This window comes from Triturus cristatus, chromosome 5_1 (genome assembly GCF_964204655.1).
Source record: "Triturus cristatus chromosome 5_1, aTriCri1.1, whole genome shotgun sequence".
NCBI lineage: Eukaryota > Metazoa > Chordata > Amphibia > Caudata > Salamandridae > Triturus > Triturus cristatus.
In genome coordinates, this window is record NC_140587.1 from 784,984,704 (window position 1) to 785,005,624 (window position 20,921).

Sequence of the window (20,921 nt, forward strand, 5' to 3'; positions counted from 1 at the left end):
ACTTGACTAGCGACCATCAGAACAGCAACATTTATAAAAGAAGAGAGAGAGGAGACGGGTTTAAAGAACACGCGAGAAGACCACCCAAAAATTCACCATGTGAAACAAAATCTAACGGGGTGCTAAAGAAGTGAACGCGAGGGAAGGAAAAGTGGGGGTAGAGGAAACCCACATTAATGAAATAAGGGATATCAAAAGAAAAAAAAAAAGATGTATCTACTGTACTGCTCACTGTGGGTATCTGCCTCTCTCTAATATTCACCTCTGTGCCCCTGAACTATGCGAACATACCCTTAACTATCCCGTCAACTTATCCCCCTTTTTTTTTATATGCCTTATTGCTCGGGAACTGGATTTAGTTTTGCAACTTGCTCTCTGTGAACCCTTGTCTACAGAGGACATTTGGATACGTGGGTGGCCGTTTCCCAGCTGTTCCCTTGAGCATTTATCAGACTATATTGATGATTTGGTTATAGTAATGGCATTGCGCGAAGTTTGACCTAGTCACATTTCGAGTTTACAAAGAATGAGTACTGAACGCTTCATGCTCAAACAGGGATTCCTGGAGCTAGCTTTGTTTCAGTAATGCCAGTATTCGAGGCACATCCTGGCTAACCAATCCCAAATGACCAATTTGTGTATATCCTAGAACTTAGCCATTGATACATGGCTTGCGCACACACATTGTCAGGAATCTGCCATCATGCCACTAGGGGGAGCTCCCGAAGGCCCTCTGGACTACTGCCTTTATTTCTAAATTTGATGCTATACACTTCTACACCTGCCACTCCATTGTCCTGATGCATCATGGTTCTTGTAGTTCCCTCTGTCTTTAGACACTTCCTAGATCAGTCCTGGTAGTGGTTTCTTGTTTGCTAGATTTGTTCCTGGATCTTATGGTTATTTTGAACCCTTCATTCTGGACCTGTCTCTATGTTTGCTCCAATCCAGACTCCTTTCCAGGTTTTCCTATTTCCTGTCTTGCGTCTCCTGGTTTCCTTCCTACAAGCTTCAGTTCAGTTTTCCCTTCATTGATGTTTCCCTGCACTTGGCTAATTCCTTGCAGCTGGCTCTCTCCCTGGCTCTAACCTTGCACTTGTGCCCCTCCCCTGAGCCTCCAGCTATTTCAGCCCTGTCAGCGCATAGTACACCGGCTTGCAACTGACTTCTGTTGCGACTCCTTGTGCTCTGCGTTCCTGCTGCTGTTACCACTGGCTTGTCCTTTGATTCTGTTTCCCTTTTTCTCTGAAACCATTGTCCTGTTTTGGCTATTTGTAGTATCTGTTTCTGCCCATAGTTTTCCTGCATCTCTGTTCCTGTCTTAGCATTAGTCCAAAGTCTCCCGTTTCTGTTCCTTGTTTTCCTGCATCTCTGTTCCAGTGTTATCCATAGGTCATAGTCTCTTGCCTGCACTCTTCTTGATCTGCCTTGCTATATGCAGACTCTCTGTCTTGTATTCTGTGTTCCTGTTAGTCTGCATTGTAGAACTTTCCTTGCCTTGTCCTCAGAATTTTAGTCCTGTTCCTGACCCTGATTTCCAGTCCTGCTTTGCCTGGGCCCAGTTTCTGTTTTGGTGTTCCTAGTTCTGTTCCCTATTGTTCTGTCTTGTATTGTTTCCCAGATTTGTACTGCTTCCAAGGGTGCCAGTTAGATTCAAACACCTGTGACTTTGGCACAGAGATCCACCAAGCGCACCTTGTCCATAGGAGATGCTGGGTGTCTCCTTGAGCTCTGTGAGATGAATCTGCTCCTTGCTTTCGTATAAGATATTGTTATCTCATAGAGAGATAATTTCAGAGGAGCAGATGAGCTACCATTTGACAGTTTGTTTCCCTGCTTATATTCCTTTTGTGTGTTCTTGTCTTTGCCCTACAGTCTTCCAGTGCCCTAGTCTCCAACCTGCTTCAGTCCTCTGCTTCTGTCCTGCTTCCCTTCCAATCTTCTAGAACTCTATTGTTAGTATTTCCTTCAGAGAAAACACACAAACCTAGTATCCAGTCTTGTCCCAGTCTCATCCAGCTAGTCCTCTGACCGATCACCCTACTAGTTCTCTGCTAGAACACAAACACACATACTTATTCAGACAGACAGACACATGCATAGGCAATCACACACCTGCAAGCAACCACACACAGACTGACACATGCACAGGAACACACACTCACACACACAGTGTTTTAGGTCAGCCTAGCTCTCAACGATTGCTCTCTTTGGGTCAGTAAAAAAGGTCTTTATAAATGTTTCCGATATTACTAATCTACTAGTACTTTAGCGTTATTAATTTAAATTGTATTCCCAGAGGAAGCAAATAAACAAAGGAAGCAAATAAACAAAAGAAATTCCCATCGCTTCTGCTAGAGACAAGCACAAAATGGCATCTGTGAGAAGTTGTCTTGGTATATGATGTCCACTAATGTAAGTGGACACCTTGCACCAGTGCAGACAACCCTTATAGTGATTTCAGAGGTCTCAGAGAACCTTACAAAGCTATCCAAGTGGTAGCTGTGGAGAGCATCCTTCAGGCTTAGTCTTGAATGAGTGTAGAGAAGCTTGTTTTACCAGAATGCAATCTTCTAGTATAGATTAAATGAAAAGAGAACGACACAGTAGTTATAAAAAATATGTATTTATTATATAACACTACCTAGTACGTTATAGTATCTCCCACACGGAGACAGACACAAAGCACACTTAAGCAAAGAGATCACATTAAATAGCACAAATACACAGAGGGCCCGGTGGAGGGTGGGAGAGAAACTATATACTAAGAAAGTGGTATAAGAACCACGACTCAAGTCAGGACAATGCCGAGAGGACATAGAATTGCTGGGGACAAGGTAAGTAGATAGGAACCCCAAGGAGAGCGTGTGCAGTGTGGAAACATGATCGCGTGCTCCGTTCAAGTCTATGTCACATTGGAATTTTAAAGATTAGGGACCCTTCCCAGTGGACCCTGAAGAAACACTGTGGAAGACAGAAGGTTGGAGAGCCACCCCATCCCTGGATATCATGGTACCCAAGTTACCTATCCCAGGGAAGCCGGGTGCATAGGTGTGAAGTGGCATCAGAAACCGCAGTCGAACCCAATGGAGGACTTCAGGAAAGTGCCACTGCTGGAAGAGGAGAAAGTGTCCGTGGGAATCCAAATGTGGATTCTTGAAGAGGTGTACCTGAAAGCAGAGGGGACGGAGTCTATGCTACTCATGAGTGACCAGGAGACTTGGAAGATGAATGCCCTCTAATGTCGGGTGCTTCAGGATAGATGACGGTGACCTTTACTCTGCAGCTGCGAGGACCAGGCGATACTGAGGACGACCAGGACCTGGATACAAGCTGTCCCATGAATTATGTCGAGTGCTGAGGGGTTGGTGTACGGCGGGAGCACCAACAAGCCTTCGCAAATGCAACCCACACAGAAAGTCAAGAATGTACACGGTTGGGACCAACAAGGTCCAGGAGACTCATCACAAGCAGGCCCCAAGCAATCAGGGGAGCCCAAGGAAAACAAAGATGGACCTCAATTGGACCCACAGGCCGGGGGCACAGGGATTGCGAGTGGACCTCGAGCAGCTCACCAAAAGGAGCAGGCCACGGTGCCCAAGAAGTGATGAGGCTGAAGATCTTGGTGGAAGAAGTTGCTGGGGGTTGGAGCTACTTGGAGCCCAATACACTTGTCGCAGGGTTGACAACAAGCATATGCACTTGCAAAAGTAAGCGGTGCACAGGGTTTCAGTTAATGCAGCCCCCACAAGGGATTCTGACCACAGACTTGGTGAGAGGGCTGCTCGGGCCTCAGAAGACGCAGATAACCACCATTTGTGTTGTTGAACCCTTCGGAGTCCGCAAGAGCTTGGGATCAGCAGACCGGTCAGAAGGTAAGTGACTCTTTCACTTCAAGGGAGATTATCTTCAAGTGTCTTGGATGCTCCACAGGTCTTGCACTGATCCTGTATGGTGTACAGGCACAGACGATGCAGCAGACTGAAAGAGAGCCGAAGTCAGGCCCAAACGAAGTCCAGCGAAGCCCAAAGTGGCCAGACTGCAGAAGTGCAATGGTTTCAGTTCTGAATCTTGTCCACGACGAATCTAGGGACCTACACCCAAGTAAACCCTTAAGTACCCTAGGGAAAGGGTTGGGAAGATTCAGGGGACCCTCCCAGGGGAGGATCTGGACTGGGGGAGGTTACTCCCATGTCCTTTGTCCAGTTTTGTGCCAGAGCGGGAGCCAACGGCTCCCAGGATTGATTTGAACTGGACTATGCACAGGGACACCTCATACATACTTTCAGTCGCTGGCAAGCGCACCCACCCAGCCCTAATACAATAAATCCTGTCTGGGAGGTGGTCACACCTCCCTGTGACAGGTGCCTATTGTTCTGCCTTCCCCTGCTTGAGGTTGGCTCAGCAGCAGGTGGGCAGAAATGTGTCTCTGGTCGGCAGCAACCATTTTGTGCTGTCCGTAACTAGAAACTGGTACCAGGAACACCGAGAGTCTAATAAAGGGCTCTTCCAGTGCTTAGAATCATACCTCCCACACCATTTATGGTGTGGTGGTGTGGTATGATTCCAATATTTTTTATACTAAACATGATAGGATTCGTTGCAGCCATTTTCGAGACGATCATTGTGCGGACACGTGATGCCCCTTTACATAGTATATGGCTGCTTCACTGACAACCCGGGAGAATGTTCTCTGTAGGCTGCAGGAGTGTCCTGCTCATGCAGGGGCACCCTCTCACTTGGAACCAAGCACTCTGCCCTCAGGATTGCAAAGGCCTTCTAGAGGGGTGACTTATAGGTTTTAAGTGCAGTGACCCTTAGCTATAGTAAACCTGTATCTTTAGTAAGTGGTGAATGCACCAACTTATACAGGTTGCAATGGCAGACATGTAGTTCCATGGGTGGCATAATACATGATGCAGCCCATGGGAGACCTCTGGGGTACCTATGCCCTGGGTACATGGGTACCATATACTAGGGACTGACAAGTGTACCCCAGTATCCAATCTGGGGTGTAACAACAGTTTAGGGAGAAAGCAGATAGACTGGGGTCCTGATTAGCAGGACCCCAGTCAGACTAGTCAAAAACAGCATCGCATCAAGCAAAAAGTAGGGGTAACCATAAGAAGCAGATCCTACTTTCCTACAGCATCCTATCAAGTGCATGCAACATCAGCCCCTAGTGGGTGGACTTTTACGTTCTGTAATAGAAACTGCATAACCGATCGTGTACCGAGCACATTGGTGCTGGAAGAAGCTGCATCACCCTCAAAATAACCATACTAGAGTTTAGAAGGTGAGTGAGCAATACAAATGTCTTTACATTTTGATTTAATTTTGTTGCATTAGCTGTGCATTCAAAGACAGAGGTCAAATGCTGGGCTAGTCTTCAGACATGGAGATTGGAGTTTATTTTTCTTTTCTGCTGATTGCAAAGTTAGAGGATTCTGTAAAGTAAACTATGTAACAATCTTGCAGGGCAATATGGAGAGTGAACGGAAAGGCTGCAGTATGTCAGGTTTTTCTAACACACCTCAGTGTTAAAATATCTGTAAATGAACTGTACAAATATTTGAAAATATAGCAGCAGTTAGGAAAGCACAAATGAAAGTACGTAGATGTGGAGTCAAGGATATACCTATGCTGCTCCATCCTCATCTTGAAACTGACAGCACTGGTAGCAGGCAGTCGTGCCAGTAACCCCTTTGGTGAGAGTGTGAGAGGAAGAGTGTGACATGAGTATAAAAAAAGGAAATAACCCACAGTTGAGCTTTTGTCACTTACGTGAATGTTGGTACTGTTCCATCACTCCACTTCCACACATTTTCTTCTTCAGAGTCAGTCAGGCCAATCCAGAAACCTCCCTTCCCAACGATCTGTTTTTTAAGGAATTGCTGAAATAAAACAAATGACATTGAAAGTTGTTGTATCATAATACACATATAATCGGAGAAAGGTGTGGTATGAGTAATGGCATAGAGATTCACAATTCGACATGTTTTCTTTCTTTCCAGGGACACCAAGGTACTTTATTATGCCGTATAGGGACATCTGGACATCTTCAGCCTCCATATTATCATTAAAGGTAGTCCTGTTTTTTTCCACCTTAGAATGTCTCTTCCACTGGTCTTTGATACTTGAATCACACAGTGCTTCTCGCAGTTCAAAGGGAAGCTCGAACCAATCCTATTTAAAAGATGGGCCCCATTTCTCCATGTTGCTGTCTCTCTATAGGCCAACTACAGGACATAAAATGTGAAGTGAAAACTATGAATCAATCAAAGACCATGCTAGTAGATGTAGTTTGGTGTGTTTAGGCCCATGGTGCATCGCCACATGTAGTTTGTAGAGTTGGTAAAATATGTGTCAACAAAACACTCATCATCAGTACATGATGATGCATCAACCACCCGCAGCCCTGCTACATCCAATGCATTAACCATTCACAACCCAGCTTCCTCTCCACATACCTTTGAATATATACTTGTCTTTGATCGTGTACAGCACCCCGCTGCCTTTTAGCTGGGTTTTGAACTATCGAAATACCATATACATACATACATACATTCTTATGGAGTTAAGAATACATTCACCCCTTCAGCAATTTTCGCACTCTTTACCATTCCCCACCCAAGCAATATGTCTGGGAATGTTGTCGATACTAAGAGGAATAACTGTAACAGCCAATTAACAAATAACTTTTATATTTTTTTCCAATTTTATCATAGTTCTACTTATTTGAACAGCCCAGCCAGCCTGGATTTAATAATCTTGTCCCGGGCTTCATAATATGCAGTTAACAAGTCCAGCCCCCAAACAACACCATTTCCATTACTTTGTGCCATTCGCTGTTAGATCTTGGCAACAGGACAAGGCTGTTTTCTGCCTAATATATATTTGTAAATGGCACCTTTTATTTTGACAAGTGGATAAGCAGCTCTGTGTACACAGTCACACTTCAGGTATGAAACTTCTTCAAATTCATTTTCTGGTGAATTAAGCCAAGTACATGCTTTGTGTGGGACTTAAATTGGGGATCTGAATCCACCACGACTCACAGATACAGAGAATATTTATTGCAAACTCAGCAACGGGGAAGCTGTAGTCATGTTGAATTAATTTGCATAGCTCTGTTTGGCCACTATGCATGAAACTTTCTGGAAAATGTACACACATAAACACCAATCACCCCCCATAAAGTTTTCTGCACAATGATCAAGAAGGAAAGGGCACATGCTGGCCCATAAGTTGCAGTTGCCACTGAAATTTCCATAGGGGATTGGACAGAATAACACTAAACATTACATAAAGATGAGGCTATTGAGAATCTGTTTTTGAATTCATTCATTGATTCTGAGAAAACGGGAAAATAAAATCAGGAGTATGTTGCCTCATCCCAGAAGCGTTAGCCATGGTAATCCCTCCTCTCTTTCCAAGAGGCACACCAGCGCGCATCACACATTCCATGCAGTGGCACTGCTGAAATACACTGGCTTTTGGCTCTGACACGTTTTTAAACAAGAAGGGAGTGCTTCTGAATGCAGAAATCAACTCATCACTTCGAACTCAGCGACGCTCCACAGGCATGGCACTTCAGAAAACAAGGCAAGTAGCCACTGTCCGTTAACCGCTCACGGAGTATAAAGTCAATCATGGAACAAGCGACGAGATTTCGGTGAGGTCACACAGTTCCATGCAAATAACCAATAGACAAGTGGATACAAACACGAGCAATCCTGCAAACAGCGGGCCCCTGAGCACGAATTGAGCTGGCTTGTTTCAAAGAGTGGAGCGAATAGGTTATGTTACGGGAGCTGAATGTAGTATCCTCCGACGCGGGGTAGCGGTGCAGTCTACCCGCGTCGGAGGTGTTGCGCTAGCGCTGACGCGTGACGTCCGGCGCTGGGGATAAATAAAGGGGCGTGGCCCGCGAACGGCAGTCGGGACCACGCTGGGACTAACACGAGTGTCCGTTCTGTGCCATATCAGCACGAGTAGTATGCGCGCAATCGGCCTCAAGGCCATCACACTGAACACTCTCTTATGAAAAATCGGGTGTCTCAAGTTGGAATCCGATTGAAGGAAGCTCCGGCCTCTATCCTTCTGAGGGCGGTAAAACGAGTACCAAAATGTGGGTAACAGAAACACAGTATTCCCGCTAGAGCATCATGCACAGGCTTTCGTGACCCTGTAGAAAAAGGAAGGAATTTTCAAAAAACTTTATGACACGCTATTGGGCGCAAAAGTGAACTTGTGCATTCTCTGTAGCGCACGACTAACAGGTTAGTATTATCTTTATCTGACGAGGACTGAGGTATTTATTGTAATGTATAAATGGCAGGAAGGATTTGCAATCTTCAACCAGGGGCGATTTATAACATCAAACATGAATTGGCTTTTCGGGGTGAAGGATGTTTAAATGGAACATTGAAGGTGAGGGCTTTACGCATGTCTCACAATATGGGGAGAGGATGTGGCCTAACGGCTAGGGCGGTCAACCTCGAATCTAGGGAACTGGGTTCGAGTCTCGGCAATGAGGCTGAACATGCTGTGATTCTGGGCAAATCACTTAATCTCCCCATGACTAACAAAAATGAAGGTATCCTCGTGTAGCGCGCTCTGATACCCGATACCGTCAGGTCAAGTTCGCGCTATATAAAAAAGAAAAAAATCCGTAACAATCATTTACCCAGTATAGTAAGTACCTCTGAAGATTAAGTAAATTGAGAAATTCAATTTGTGCACAAACCTGGCAGGGGTGTCATCCACGGTCTGATAGGGGTCTGCCAAGGAGAGAGAGAGAGCTGAAGGTATACAGAATGAGCAGCTGGCATTCTGTGCCCAGGCACACGAAACAGCCAGAAGATTATTACCAGCAGCAGGCGGCCGTGCCGCGGCAGTTAGGACCATTAGTGGGACTTCGGCAACAGTGACACCGTGTGACCTGTGTTGCTTTATTTGCATCAGGATAGCTGTGCAAGGGCTGGCATGTTGGAACAATTCCTGCCTCTCCTGGATGTCGAGGGTGAGGGCCGTGTGAATCAGCTATCTCACCTCTGGAGCATGGGTCTCCAGCAAACCTCTGTCACAAACAACCTCGGGAGTCGGGACACACACACAAAAGAGAAATGCCACAATCAGTGGTGCACTACTGGTGGGACTTGGTTTATGTTTTGCCACCTAAGGTCTTTCCGTGGTGACGTAGCTGATGTTTTTTTTTCAGCCACTCTCTAAATCTTCTGAAAGGCAAATTCTCGGAGATGAATAATGGCTAGGGGCCTGCGGCACCAGTAAACTCCGTATGCGAGGATGGCAGAGTTTTTTTGCCAAACTACGTGATCAGAGCGGAGTGTGGAGTGACAAAAACTCTGCAAACTCCGCCAGCGAAACGAAGTATGCCACCCTCCCTTAAAAATAATGTTTATATATCTATGAATTTGGTTTATCCTTCTGATTTGTTTACAGACATTTTAATCCAGGATTGTGTTCTAACTGGCTCTGAATTGCTGATCATTTGAGCTCTGGGTGTTTTATTGTGAAAGTATGCTATGTGGAGCATTGAGGGGTAGGAAGGGCGCACCACAATCCTAGGGTGATATAACAAACCATTTCTCTTCTGCTGGGGGTTGCGTAACTAGTTAGCATGGAAGAGTCTCGTTCGTTATCGAAATTAGTTACGAGACCCCCAGCAGAAGTGAAATGGTTTGTTATAATAGTTGGTTATTGGAGACAGCGGTCCCTTTCAAAAGAAATAAACACATACAGCTACAATACAATCAGGATCGGGTCGACTCATGTACAAATGACTGATATTTGGAATTTATTTACAGAAGTTAAAGTTAAACAATATGTGAAAAATGAGTGCGCAAAGCGTGACGGGGTTAGAGGAAATCAACAGATTTCCTTACCACAGGCATGTGACTTAAAAGTGACTCTTGGTGAAAGTACGAAATAACAATAGTCACCATAACAAAAGCATCTTATACTCCGCAAAAGTCTCGAATGAAGGTTGGAGTTTAAGACGTGTTTGTCGAAGGGGTTTCGATCCCCAACAACGGTCATCATCAAGACTAAACAATCAAAAAATGCCTGGGAAGTTGCCGGGGGGAAGTAGTGGGGGAGAACAAGGTCTAGGTCCCCATGGGTTCCGAGAATCGGAACGAGTCTGCGTGATAGCGGGTTGGCGGTCCGGAATTGTGGGGTCGGAATGGTGGCCCGAAGTGTTTCGGAGCCTTGAATAGGGCTTCGATGTAAAGCGGAGATGCAGGTGCAGAGTGCCTACACCGTGAAAAGCTGCGATCGATGTGCGGGGTAGCACAAACAGGCACGGCTATGCTGTACATGAGTAGACCCAATCCTGTTATAATAGTTGAGCACATTTTGGTGCAAGGGATAGCTTTTGATGGGTACTAGGAGATTTTGTAAAGAAGTAATTTTGTTGTATCTGCAATTTTGTTGAAGGAGCAATATTGTTGTTGGATATGATTCAGGCGGGAGGAGACTGAATATCTGTCTTTTATTTTAGATAGAAGTGGGGGTACTACACCACCCGTCAGCATGAATATCTTTCTATGAAGAATAGTGGAGCAAGGAGAAGATTACACACCTTACAATAAACTGACACAGAAGAATTTACAAGTGAGTGAAGTAATTTGTAGGTGATGGAACCAAACTTTCATGTGACAAAGGGTTGAATGCTTGCTATAACCCTAGAGGAGATGTAAATTGAGGGTATATAGAAGGACCATTAGCCATAGGTGGACAGCAAATGGTCCGTGGGAGTCCATTGGTGTGAAATAATATGAGAGAGCGCCTATCAACATGGGTGGGTTCACTTCTCAATTGTACCGTCAGGTGAGATGGGAGATGTGAATTGTTAAAACTTAAAAAAATTGCTGGTTCAGTTTGTATATAGGTAGGGAGTCTTGTATGGTTTCATTTGGGGTGTTAATATTTAGATGTGAACATTGCACATATATGTTTGTGTAAATATTGTATATGGAGAACAAATTTGTGATTCGTATGTTTTAAATTTGCAGCCCTGATGAAGTCCTAGAGGGACGAAACGTGTTGGCTGGGCTGAATGGACTATATCTGTCAATTGAAATATTGAATAAAGTTGGATTCAAAAAGATTTACAAGACTCCTGAATGACTACACTGCAATGAATCATGATTATTGGAAAAGAGTGTAATCTTATGGATTAATGAAAGGACACTCATTCATATAAATCTACGCTCCTTTTTAGTTGTTGATTTTACTAGCTCTTACCAGTGCCACATCCCAACCTGCTCCACGTACCCCTGCGGCTTTCACACAATAGGGCAGGTTGGCCATTCCATTGCATATTTACAAAGGTCACACTGGAGAGGAGAGCCCTGGTGAGCTCCGTTTCCCGCAAAGAAGAACAGACAGTACATAGGTTGCCTGGGTAGCCTTAACTGATTCATTCCATGGCTCAAGCATGTGGTGGGTCTCTGACAAGTCCTATTTCATAACATTGTAATTGTAATGATCAACGAGAGAGGACAGATGCTACATCTCCATTAGTTCACTAGGTTAGGTTGTGCGGATGGTTTCACATTCAGGGATCATTTTGAATTGTATGATTGTTGATATGCGCTAATGTGCTAAGATTGTTCCCTAGCAGCATGATTGTTTTATGCCATTTCATCTGCAGGATTAATTAAAACTATATTCATTTTGTGTGGTGTGGTGAACACGTTACCGCATCAAATTACTTATGTATTCATTTATTGAGGTGCTTTTATAGTGCTGGTCTCTATCCTGAAATAAGTTCAACGCAATTTTGTTTTTACAGGTAGGATTAGGTAGAATCATCAACCCAGAGTCTTCAATTACGTTACCTGGAAAAGCAGATTCCTGCAGCGTTCAGTTTTAAGGAGATTTCTGAATCAGAGGAATTCAGGATTAGCTCTGATCCGGGCATTCCACAGTTTGTGTCTCATGACTTCCATGGATCCCCCGCTGGATCTTGCTGCTAGAGTGGGCATAATAGGATCAGGTGTAGTGAGGCAGAATGAAGCATCTTGGTCGGTCTCTAACGTGAATACGGGTTTTGTGGATATATTAACCTTTATTCCAGTAGGCTTTGTGGATAATGCAGTGTGTTGTGGAGTAGCCTTCACTCTGAGCCAAACGAGTGCTTTCATGACTGATTTACATCTCATTCTTGCTTCTCCTCCTCTAGCTCTAATCAAAATACATGCCTTCCTCAGGTTTCATAAATCTAACCTCCACAGATAGTTTGTGCCCTGTGGCGTAGCAAGGGGGGTCAACCCCGGGCGGCATGAGTTCTAAGGGTGGCAGCTTCCCCTGCTCTTACATGCAGCCCCTGGGCGGGCATCTGCTCCCGCTTCAATCAGCCGCCTCGGGCAGCAAACGAAACGGAGATATCGCCAGCACCCCTCTTCCCGCTCTTCACTCACCATGGGCTGGCAAACGCAGGGACTGCCACGGGCGGCCACATGGATAGCTACGCCACTGTTAGTGCCTCCACTGCTTCTGTGTGTCTATTGTAGACTGTCTAGTGAGGTGTCTGCAGATTTCCTTGGTTTGTGCCTTTATCACTTCAGGGAGGACTCCTTACTCCGTAGACCCTTTAATGGATTGTCTGTGGTTTGCTCCACCACCACTTCTGGATTATATTTTATACATTCTCTACGGAGGACTGAATTTCCTTTGCTTGCATCTTTTCTAGTTTTGGTTGCACGCCATTAGACCTTTATGGAGGTGTCTTTGGCTCGCATCACTACTAGTTCTAGGTGGAACAAGACATACCCTTTACTGAGGGACGTGTGCATTTCCTTGGCATGCACCTTCACTGCTATTGGTTGTACCTTATAGATCCTCTACTGAGGTGTCTGAGTGCTATACCACTACCACCTCTCTCACATACACAACATACCCTTTACAGAGGTGTCTGCAAATTTCCTTGACTTGTACCTACAGTGCTTCTGAGTAGCACATCATAACCTCTCCGTCGAGGTGTCCAAGGGCAGCGTCTCCATCACTTCTTGGTGTTATCTTATATAAAGCCAATATGATCTTCACATTTGTGTGTTGCTTATTTTATTAATACATCAGGATAGAGCAGCTGTTATTAATGCTGAACATTTCATCTGTCTGGTTTCTTGAATTAATGCAGCTGGTCAAGTAGGCGTTTTTGTTCTCCACGAGGAGAATTTGGTATCCTGTTCTACAGCCAACATACTTCTTTCTTTTTGATGTTTCTCTGGGTGCATCTATCCTTGGCTTTTGGGAGTACTAACAGTGACCTTGGTTTCTAATGTGAGTTGTTTATGTGTAAACAGTGACTTTGCCGAGGATACTGAGCTACTGCTGCAGAGCTGGATCAAAAGTAGCCTATAGTTTACACTAGGCTTTCAACCCTGAAACAGCTTTCATTGGCAACACCCAGCCAGCCTCTGTCACACCAATATTCAGGGAAGTTAGTCCTTTTGCTGAAGACTGGTCTTCTAGTGCTGTAGGTGTTAATCCTCAGGACTGCGTACCCTGCATTTATATCTGGTGACAGCATTCTAACAATACAACAAGAGCACCAACAAGCTTTATCTGTATTGACGTATCAGAGTGCCTCTGTGGCTGGGATTTTGTTTTTGTTTTTTTACAGAGAATGAGGCTTTTAGACTTAGGTCCTTACTGCTTATCATCCATGCCAAAATTGTGCTTACTGATGAATCGATTTTAACTCTTAGAAGGTGGAATACAAAAGTGTTGTCATTTCCATGCTTATTTACAGGGATCATATTTCTACCCTTGTTCTACAATATTGTGTATCACTTTTTGAAGTATCAGATATGAGGACCAGGTGTTGCCATCACCCTTGAAGATCCTTGCCCAAGCCCAGAGTGTTGCTAGTATGCCCTGTCTCCCCTCACAGTGTAGTAAGGAGCAACTGGGTGGTGCACCTACCTTCTTAGAAACACACTAGCGCGGGGATGCCAATTGTTACATCTCCTTTGTAGACTCATTTATTCACCCTCTGAGATCCAATTTACCAAAGCTCAGGATCCTTTTCCTTCACTGGGCAAACCACTGATTGCCGCCTTTGGGGGTTCTGTAAGGTATTAGGGGCTCATTTATGAGCTTGTGATGCAGTGCAGTGCAGCGCAGCAAAAGGGCAGGAATTAGTCATATTTAAGGCAACATGGTGCATTCCTGTCCTTTCCCTTGCACACTTTTGGCAGCCTAGTGCCAACGCAGGCTCCCTTGCACCATGGTGCAAAGGTGCCCTCATTGCATTCAGGATTGTTTTTGTTCAGGAAGGAACACCTGTGATGCCTTCCATGAGAAGGTGTAACATTTTGACGCATCCCCAGGTTTACAAGTTCTTGTAAATCTGAGGATGTGTCAAAATCCATGGGAACCATGCAAGGCCCATGGAACGCCTTCACAGGGCAGAGTAAGGCAAGGCAGCGAACTATGCTGCGTACTTCAGATTTTTGAAGCCACTTAAAGCCAAGCAAAGGGGCTTTGCGTGGATTCAAAATCCGACTCAGATGTTTGCGTGGTGCAAACGTGATACAACCCTCTCATAAACAAGCCCCCTAGATTCTGAACAGCACCACTACCAACTACATATGAGCATACACTAAAGATGTACAAAAAGGTTGCTGGCCTGTTATGGGAGGATCAACGGCAAAATAAGAGCTGCTTTAACACGTGAAGCATCAATCGTATTGTAAAAACAAAATGGGACAAGTCACATGCTAGCATTATGCAAAAGCAATAAACATGCATTTGTGTCAGTAAGATGCCTATGAGAAACACGCAGGTCACTCCTACAGCTAAATGAGATAGTTACCTGTTCTTCTTTGCTGTTTATAATGACTAATAGTGCAGACATCTCCACACAGGACTGCTTTGCATCTTCATATATCTCCTCTGCTGTTCCAAAGTAATAGCAGCTGTTGGCAAAGTTCGTCCACTCAGCAGGACAACCTAAAAAATGATATATTATGTTAATATTGCAATGGACCGTAATGCACATTACTTAACATTAGTGAATAAAATATGCAGAAACTATCAACGTGGATACATTTTCTGTCCCCCTAGTTAGTTTTTCCATCTAAGCAAGTTTTTACCAGGGCAATTACGCACACAATTTAGTATAGTACAACAAAAATGAGATTTTAACATCTAGCTGTAACAAATACTTACTGCAGAATATCAATTATCACAGTATTATACAAGTACACATATATTATATAGGTACGTCTATATATACAATAACTCCATATACTTGCCTTGACAATATACATATACCGGCTTGACAATAGAATATCAGCAAGGTAAGTAGATGTGGCGATAGAAATGTCGACATGTACCTTCACGATATATATATATATATATATATATATATATATATATATATCAAGATAAGAAGGTTGTAGTTTAAAAATATCTCTTCTACCCGTACATCTATGATATATATTTAACTTGATACCAGTGCTTAATTTGTGCTATTGTTTGTGGGAGCTTGGTACTAGCACGTATTCCGTAATACCATATTTATGTTGGTCTACCACACTGTTTTAAAAAAAAGCACGAGCCAAGTGTTTAAAAATTCAAAGAATAAGCTTTACAAAAATAATAATTATACCAGGGCACTCAGGCCATTCTTATAACTTTGGGTCACCTAGTATAGTCCAAATTGTCACATTCATAGGACTGTAATGGTAAGTTAGTATCATTAGTACTGGTGTTTAGTAGCACTGGCTGGGACCATAAGTGGTGCAATCTTAAGAGGCCTCCTGAGAAATACCTTGTCTCCTGGCACTTTTTATTTGACAGATTAAACACTGCTTGAAGACATAGTGGTTGACAATATTCTGCAGTCGATATTGTTGCAGTTTGCTATTTTTTAACTCAATACTGTGAAATATATTCCACAATACATAAGTGTCACCAAGTGTACACCCTCAATATCTGTTGACTCAACAAAAAAGCCAGGTAGTCCAATATGCCAATCACATCTCTGCAACATTTGATTCCATCGCTCCCTTTTCCACAAGAAGCAAAATAGCACACAATACTTTGCCAACTCACTAAATATGTTGCTATTATCTCAGAAATATCACTGTAGATGACATCTTCTCACTGGTTTCAGTTACACTAAGTCTCGTTTCTCCAGTGACAGGACCATTGAGTAGTTCTTTAACTTTAGGACTGCACTTCTGAAAGTGCGCCACATTCTCCAGGCGGCGAACACTTCATCCAAGACCGGTATTGTGCTGGACGCTTTGGTTGACGCAATGAGTTGTGCGATCGGAAAACGTGAGTACTCATCCATGATAACCAGGATATATTGTCCAGATTTAAATGGCCCAAAGAAGTCTACAGCAATATGCTGCCACACACCCTCGGGCAATCGGGACATTTGAAGTGGTGCGGGAGGATCAGGTCAACTGACCAGTTGACATTGGGGACAGTCCTTCAATGTGAGCTCTACCATTTGATCTGGCGCTGGAAACCATACTCGCTCCCTCAGGGCTCTCTTGGTGGCCACAATGCCTCTATGGCCTTCATGTGCCAGATTAATAATGCCTTGCCGTAAATGTTTCGGGATGACTATTTGATTGTCTCGTAAGAGCAGGCCATTTGTGGCTACTGACAGTTCCTCCTTCACGTGCTTGAAAGCAGCAAGTTCATGTCTGTCAACTACGCTGTTTGGAGTGTTGACATCTAAGTGTCTCCAGTCATTGTTTTGTATACAGCGCTTTACGTCTTGCAGAGTGACATCTTCAAGAGTGGCATCTAAGATCGCTTCCAGCGGGACTGCTGGTGGTCGAGCCTGATCCACCACAAAGCATATGTATTCCTCAGCTACAGACGATCTGCACTTGGTTGTCTCTTTGGGGTGCCGTGACATGTAGTCAGCAGGGTTTTCTGCTTTTCCGGGCTTGTGCACAATTGTGTAAGTGTATTCTTGGAGGCGAAGGCCCCAACGTTCTATTCTCGGTGGCATCTTAGCTCGAGGATTGCCAAAGATGGTGATGAGGGCCTGATGATCGGTGATTAGTGTGAAATGTTTTCCGTATATGAAGATGTGAAAATGTTCACAGGCCCAAACGACAGCCAAGCTTTCTTTCTCGGGCTGTGAATATGCTTTCTCCGTCTCAGACAGGCTTCTGCTGGCATAGGCAATTATGTATCGCTGGTCACTTTCAGAGTCATATTGAGCTAGAATGGCTCCCAGCCCCACGGGACTGGCGTCTACGGTGATTTCTGTCTATTTCTTCGGATCAAAATAAGCCATGTTGTCGGCTGACTCTACAGCCGCTTTAATTTCGTTGAAGGCTTGTTCACATCCCGCCGACCACTGGAACGGACAACCTTGTTTTGTGAGTTGTCTCAGGGGATAGCTGATGGTTGCATAGTCTTGGATATACCTGGCACAGTAGCTGGCCATCCCTAAGAAAGAACGAACATCTCCTGCATCCCGAGGGCTGGGGGTGTCATTCAACGCAGCCACTTTGTCTGGATCTGGTCTCATTCCCGCCTGGGAGAAGATAGGGCCAAAGAACTTCAACATGGACTTATGGAACTCACACTTGGCTTTATTTAACGTGAGGTTGGATTCCATTAGTGCATGACAGACTCGTTCTAGGGCGGTGTCGTGTTCTTGCCTTGTGGACCCATAGACCAGGATGTCATCACTGTAGTTTAGTGTATTGGGGATGTGATGAATCGTTTTTCTAATGGCTTCTTGAAAGATTTCAGCAGCAGAAGACACTCCAAAGCTGAGTCTCTTGTACCTGAACAGACCAATGTGGGTTGAGAACGTTGTGATGTAGCGCGACTGCTCGTGCAACTCCAGTTGGTGGTAACCTTTATTGAGGTCCAGTTTGGAGAATATCTTTGCTCCGTTGAGTGACGCAATCATGTCACTGATGTGTGGCCCGGGGTGTCTTTCTCTTTCAATGGCGGTGTTGGGCGCCCTCATATCAACACACAGACGGACTTTGTCAGGTTCGCCTTTTTTCGGCACGACGACTACTGGAGAAACCCAGGGTGTAGGTCCATCTGTCCTTTCAATGATGTCAGCTTTGAGCAGATCCTGTAGCTCCTGTTCGACTGCTTGTTGGAGATGAAAAGGGATCAGTCGATGGTGTTGAGCTACAGGAGTTATTTGTTCATTAATGTGTAGTCGAATTTTGCAATGAGGCAACTTTCCCAGGCCAGCAAATAGCTTTGGAAATTTTTGAGCCACATCAACTTCGTCATCAACCTTGTACAAGATGTCCACTAGTCTTAGCCGCTCAGCAGTCGGAAGACTCAGAAGGCAGTCAGCCTCTGGCCCTTTAATGACATGGATGTAGGCAGGAATTGTGCGATCTTGATACGTGAGGTGCGTTGAGAACTTTCCCAAGCACGGGAGTGGCTTTTTGGACATCCAAGTGTAGACCCTCACATGAGCACATGAGCAGGGCTTAGTTGCGGGGGTGACTTCATCCTCTGATATTCCGCCACTGGTATATAATTGAGAGAAGCTCCGCTGTCCATCACAAATTTGGTCCAGTGCGTGCCGATTTGGATGCTGAGCCGAGGATATTTCTTCAGTCGGTCGGGGTCAGCGACCATACATACGTATTCATCACTGTCCTGCGAGATGGGAGACAGTGACCTTGATTCTGGAGAAGACGCGCGGCGGGATCGATAACTTCAGTGAGACTGACAGCTGGAGCAGGACGATCCTGTTGACGAGTCTCTGTGATCACGTACTGCTTTGGCCTGGTGACGCGTGCTCGAAGGTCGAGATGACCTTTCCTGACCTCTCTGTTTGTCTTTTCTGTAGGTTCCACATACGTTCTCGAAATGGTTCTCCCCTCCACACTTCCTGCATTTCTGACCCATAGCGGGGCACCCGTCCGTGTGAGGAAAATCATAGCCACATCGATAACATTTGAGATCACGCTCCCGCCGTCGGTTATTTCGACTGGAGCTACGACGTCGTCGGTTCCCAGGTTGCTGCTGTATCTTGGACCGGGATGACCTCGGCTTCGCTGGAGAATATCTGCGTGTGTTGCGAGATTGAAGCCTGAACGCTTGTTCACGCTTTTCATTTCTCCCTGCTTCCATCTTTTTGGCATGCTCTTCAGCCTGATCATGCACCCGTGTCATCTCCTCAATTTCGTCCAGCGAATAGCTTTTCTTTAACAGTTTCCGTCTTAGCGATTCGGACTGACAGCCTTCAATAACCCTCAGACGAAGTGTATCTTTGGTCGAGAAAGAGTCAAACTCGCAATAGCGTGCCAGACGTCTAAGGCGTGTGATGAAAGCGCACATGGGCTCCTCTTTTTCTTGAGCCGCCAGGTTAAACATGTATCTCTCATAACCAATGTTCTTTTTGTGCAAGAATTTCCTGTTCAAAGCTTCACACACATCAGTGTAGGAGGCCACATCGGCTGCAGGTAGTTCCTTTATAATATAGCCGACGTCTTTTCCTATTAAATTACGTGCTATCAGCTGTTGACCAGCGTCCGTCACGTGCGAACCCTTCATGAAGTCTTCAAAATCCTCAAGCCACTCCTTCCACCGAAGACCCATGCCTCCTCCCGTTTCGAGGACCAAAGGTTCAGGTGGACACAGAAACGACACTCCAAGCACCCCCATATGTCCAACATTGGTTTGCGCCAGACCTATTGGGGGAGGTGGTGAAGTAGACATGGTGACGAAGCGGCCTTGCAGTTGACTTTACCAATGCTTGACGATTTTCTGACTTTTCAGTTGAATTTATCAATGCTTGATGAATTTCAGGTTATTCAGTTGCATTTATCAATGCTTGATGTATTTTTGGCTTTTTCCAGTTGCAGTTACCAGTGCTTGATGCTTTTTTTAAAACTTAGCCTGACTTCAAAATGGCCGCCGGAACTTCCTTGCAGGGGATTGGTGCAGGTGCCTGACTTCAAAATGGCCACCACGAACTCTCGCGCCTCTCGCGTGGCCTTTCACACACCGGCAGCAGCTCCTCAAGCACCCGGACCTCACTCAGCAGCCGAACACGAAGGAAGGCACTCACCCACAGGTAACGGGGCTCAGCAACACGCGACTGGGGTGGGCACCCAGATCGCTTTTGTATGCAGCACACATGGGACCTCCACGCTGCTCCAACGTCCGGGGGGGGGGGGGGCTCACAGGTGTCCCTCACTCCTTCTGCGCTACTCCCACGTCGGGGGGGGCTCTCAACTACCCCTCAGTTCTTCAGCGAGCCAGACACGACCGGGATGGGCACCCGGATCGCGACGCGCCAAAACGAGCGCGGTCGGGGTAGGCTCCCGAACCACGCTACAGAAATCCTTGAAAAGCGCTCCACACGCTCGCACAGCCCCTCCTGGCAGCCGCACTCACAGGGCATGCACCCACACCGCATGGGCCATGGCCACCCTCGTCGCCAGTTGTAGTGTCCTAGCCACAGAGGACACAGACGCAGGGCCAGGATTCTTGTAACTCGCTTTATTTGCAACCTTCCTTCATCGGTTCCCTCTTACGACTACCCTTTCCCAGGGCATGACTCCGCCTCCTCCCTTATCCCACCCTCAACCAGCCTCCTCAGCCGAGGAGGTCCTAGCGCCCAATGTTTGAATGCAATGTTACAGGCGGGATCGAAGGGGCACGGCGTGCTCTTACTTTTTTAATTCTTGAGAAACCATTCCCCTACTTTTTGTGAAAAGACAACCGTCCGGGACGTTCAATCTGATAGTTTAAATGCTTCGGCTGAAGTGTCATTCAGGGAGTCTCCTGTGCTGTTAACCGAAGGAGGGTCAGACAGCTAAAGAATAAAGTAGCCTTCCTGCCAGGGTGCCTGCTGCCTGGAAGAAATGTAAATGTGTGCAACTGGTTAATCTGCAAATGTAAAGGCAGGTTGGAAGTCGGTA

General features: G+C 45.4%; 1 protein-coding gene and 1 long non-coding RNA gene across 2 annotated transcripts in view; one reads left to right on the forward strand and one right to left on the reverse strand.

The window, feature by feature from the left end:
* COLEC12 (collectin subfamily member 12) overlaps nucleotides 1-20,921 on the reverse strand; it is a 517,500-nt gene that overhangs the window by 35,825 nt on the left and 460,754 nt on the right. Inside the window, exons 7-8 of the mRNA XM_085605803.1 lie at nucleotides 14,849-14,985; nucleotides 5,785-5,894 (exon numbers count right to left, since the gene is read on the reverse strand). Of these exons, the coding sequence (XP_085461929.1) occupies nucleotides 5,785-5,894; nucleotides 14,849-14,985 (247 nt within the window). The remainder of the gene's footprint in view (nucleotides 1-5,784; nucleotides 5,895-14,848; nucleotides 14,986-20,921) is intronic.
* LOC146831477 (uncharacterized) lies at nucleotides 7,959-11,524 on the forward strand. Its single transcript, XR_014961298.1, has 3 exons — nucleotides 7,959-8,282; nucleotides 10,526-10,638; nucleotides 11,040-11,524. It is a non-coding gene; the product is annotated as an uncharacterized LOC146831477 (long non-coding RNA).